Source organism: Protobothrops mucrosquamatus, unplaced genomic scaffold (assembly GCF_001527695.2).
Source record: "Protobothrops mucrosquamatus isolate PMUCROS unplaced genomic scaffold, P.Mucros_1.0 scaffold9405, whole genome shotgun sequence".
Lineage (NCBI taxonomy): Eukaryota > Metazoa > Chordata > Lepidosauria > Squamata > Viperidae > Protobothrops > Protobothrops mucrosquamatus.
In genome coordinates, this window is record NW_015395196.1 from 6686 (window position 1) to 10650 (window position 3965).

The 3965-nt window shown below is 49.5% G+C and overlaps 1 protein-coding gene across 1 annotated transcript in view; it reads left to right on the plus strand.

Moving 5' to 3' along the window:
• Positions 1-3559, plus strand: part of LOC107300977 (elongation factor 1-gamma) — a 3783-nt gene extending 224 nt beyond the window's left edge. The window contains exons 2-4 of the mRNA XM_015830254.1: positions 192-217; positions 329-453; positions 3221-3559. Of these exons, the coding sequence (XP_015685740.1) occupies positions 192-217; positions 329-453; positions 3221-3379 (310 nt within the window). The 3' untranslated portion in view covers positions 3380-3559. The remainder of the gene's footprint in view (positions 1-191; positions 218-328; positions 454-3220) is intronic.
• Positions 3560-3965: the final 406 nt, after the last annotated feature.

The window sequence follows — 3965 nt, forward strand, 5'->3', positions numbered from 1 at the left end:
CCTGCTTTTCTTATGCTGCAGCCCTCTTGTTCATTCCCCCCCAGCCCCTTCAGCATGGACGAATTTAAGCGGAAGTATTCCAACGAAGATACCCTGAAAGTGGCCCTTCCCCACTTCTGGGAGCACTTCGACAAAGGCGGTTGGTCCATCTGGTACGCAGAGTACCGCTTTCCGGAGGAGCTGGCCCAGACTTTCATGAGCTGCAACCTTATCACTGGTAAGCTCCCCCTCCTTTCCACCACCACCACCCCCAATACCCCCCCCCTTTTAATTATGCTACAAGCTTGGCCCGACCTTTAATCCCCACCCTCTTTGCTTCTTCCCACAGGCATGTTCCAACGTTTGGACAAACTGCGCAAGAACGCCTTCGCGTCCGTCATCCTCTTCGGCACCAACAACGACAGCAGCATCTCCGGCGTCTGGGTCTTCCGCGGACAGGACCTCGCCTTCCCGGTGAGTCTGAGGGTCGGTCTGGCCCCGGGTGCTGCAAGAGGGGAAACCAGGAAAGCGCAGCTGTTGCCAAAGGAGTTTGTCTGAGCTTGGTGAATTTCTTGCAGGCGTTTCATGACCCAACTAGGGAACATCATCAGGACTAGAATTTGACCCCTGGGTTAGAGGAGAAGCTCAACCACCAGAACTTTTTCCACCTCTTAAAACAGGGAGAAAAGGTTTTTGGGCTCACTAAGCTTTCCCTAAAAGAGGGATCCGCCGTTGGTGGCCCTTCACGGTTTACGAAACTTCCAGAACCTATACTGGGAGGGAGGGAGCGGTTGGGTGTGCCAGCTGTGGATGAGGTCCTCTATTCCAGGGCTTTTCCACCAGTGGTATGGGTACCACCTGGGGTACATTGGCACCTGGCAGGGGGTACGCGACCATCCTAGAAAAGTGGTAGTGGGGGAGGGGAATGAGCTGAACCGGTGGCAGCACCGCACAAGCCTGAGCGAGAGACGGCTGGAGCTGCAGGGCTGTCAGGGCTCAGCGGAAGCGCCAGGATCAGCACCAGGATCCAGCTGGAGCTCGGCGCTGATCCTGGTGCTTCTGCTGAGCCCTGAAGAAGCACCAATCAGCTGGAAAGCAGCACTGATCCTGGCGCTTCTGCTGGGACCAGAAGAAGCGCCGATCAGCTGGAATGTTGCAGCATCTCCAGGGTCTTGTGACGGTCACAGTGTCCCAGGGTCATGTGAAGTGACCAAAACCTGCTGCAACCACCCAGCAGACGGGGGGAATAAAAACCAAAAAGCCCCCACCCCACCCCCGCTGCCAATCCTCAATAGAAATGCTCACAACAATGGAAACCTTCGGACAGGAGGAAGAGCGCCGCCGGGCGGGCAGGCAGGTGTCTTGCTCAGCTGTGGCTTGGGGGGCACTGTTTCCAGTGCCCTTGTAACTTTGAACAGTCACTAAGCGAACTGTTGTAAGTCCAGGACTACCAGTACTTCATCACTTTTTTCCTTTTTTTGGGGGGGGGTCATCAAGTTTTTGACCCCTTGCTAGGCGGCTGGTGGTACTCGGATGTTGCCGTATCCTAAAAGTGGTACAATGGGTGAAAAGGTTGAAAAGCCCTGCTCTATTCCACAGAGAGGCATTTTCAAATGTCCAAAGGGCATCCATTCCACTCACACACCGTGATGATCCTGGCTGCTCCTTCTCTTCTGCCTCTGCCCAAAAATATTGGATGTCACGCTGCTGTTGCTACTGTAATAACTTCCCCAGAGGCAGCCCTTGCGTGCCCCAGCCGGCGCCCAGGGAAGCCATTACATCTACTTTACCAGCAAGCCTATGTCCTGTGTTCTGGTCCCTTCACTTCTTGGGGCCACGAGCAAAACAATGCAACGGTTTCTTAGGCCTGGGGTCGAGCTTCCTGCCTTCTAAGCCAGGATCAAACCATATTGCTCTGAGAGCAAACGTCACCATTAATCTAGAACAATTACAGACAGTCCTCAACTTGCCACCATTCGTTTAATAATGACTGACGTTACAATAGCATTGGAAAAAAGTGGGTTATGGCCATTTTGCACACTTGCGACAGTTGCAGCCTCCCCGGGGTCACGTGATCAAAATCCAGTCGCTTGGCAAATGGCTCATATTGATGACGTTCGCAGTGTCCCTGGGGTCATGGGATTCCCTTTTGCAACCTTCTGACAAACAAAGTCAGTGGGGGAAGGCCAGCTTTGCTTAACAACTGCCTGAGTCATTTAAGAACTAAGTAACAGAAGGACAGGGTTGGAAGGGACCTTGGAGGTCATCTAATCCAACCCCCTGCTCAAGCAGGAGACCCTATCCCATTTATACCATTTAAATTAAATTAAGCAGTGAAATCGCTTAACAACTAGCAAGGAAGGGAAAACTCCATTAACAGCTGTCTCGCTTAGCAGTGGAAAATTTGGGCTCAATGGTGGTCATCATAATTCAAGGACTGCCTGTGTTTGCACCTCAGGACCTAGTGAACGTCTTCCTTGGCATCATGTAGTTAGAATAGAAATAGAAATAGAATAGAATAGAATAGAATAATAGAGTAGAAGAGTAGAGTGGAATAGAATAGAATATGGAATGGAAAGGAATAGAATAGAATAGAATAGAATAGAATAGAATAGAATAGAATAGAATAGAATAGAATAGAATAATAGAGTAGAAGAGTAGAGTGGAATAGAATAGAATAGAATAGAATAGAATAGAATAGAATAGAATAGAATAGAATAGAATAATAGAGTAGAAGAGTAGAGTGGAATAGAGAATAGAAGAGAATAGAAAATAGGATAGAATAGAATAGAATAGAATAGAATAGAATAATAGAGTAGAAGAGTAGAGTGGAATAGAATAGAATATGGAATGGAAAGGAATAGAATAGAATAGAATAGAATAGAATAATAGAGTAGAAGAGTAGAGTGGAATAGAAGAGAATAGAAGAGAATAGAATAATAGAGTAGAAGAGTAGAGTGGAATAGAAGAGAATAGAAGAGAATAGAAAATAGAATAGAATAGAATAGAATAGAGCTGGAAGGGATCTTGGAGGTCTTCTAGTCCAGCCCCCTGCTCGAGCAGGAGAACCTATACCATTTCAGACAAGCCCCACGATTTCCGGTGGCGAGCTGTTCCACTGGTTAGCAAGCCCCAGTGTTATACTTCTGCCTTTGTGGGGGTCCTCAGCAAGACGGGGAAGGGCGCAGTCCCCTTTCTTCCCCCTCCTCACGCCCTCCTCTCCTCTCATCTTGTTCCTCAGCTGAGCCCTGACTGGCAGGTGGACTACGAATCCTACACCTGGCGGAAGGTGGACCCGGACAGCGAGGAGTGCAAGGAGCTGGTGAAGGAGTACTTCACTTGGGAAGGCGACTTCAAGCACGTCGGGAAAGCGTTCAACCAAGGCAAGATCTTCAAATGAGGCGGCCGGACGACGCCAGCCCCCCCCCTCCCCCAAATACGGACACGATGAGGGACATCTCTCTGGAGCGGCTACCACCGCCGCTGTTAAGGAAGACAAAAATTTAAACAGAAGACCGACTCAGGCAGCAGGAGAGGCAGTGACATTCTAAGCTGTGCATTAAAATCCTGAGCGCATTAATTTATCCTTTATTTTATTTTCGTTTGCATCTGCTTGCCGGTGGAAAGAGGGGAGGGGCTTCGCATCCGGGCTGCAAAGTGACGGGTGGGGAGATGAAGGCAGGATTTCTGCTGTGTCTTTACAGGTGGTCCTCGGCTTACCACCGTTCATTTAGTGACCGTTCAAAGTTACAACTGCGGCTGTCGGCCGTTTTACACAGTTATGACTTTTGCGTCCTCCCCAGGGTCACGTGATCAAAATTCAGAGGCTTGGCAACTGACTCATATTTGGGATGGCTGCAGTGTCCCGGGATCAGGTGATCCCCTTTTGTGACCTCCTTGAGAAGCAAAGTCAACGGGGAAGTAAGATTGACTTAACCACCGTGTTACTAACTTCTCTCCGTGTGGCTGTAGCTCCCTTAAGGACT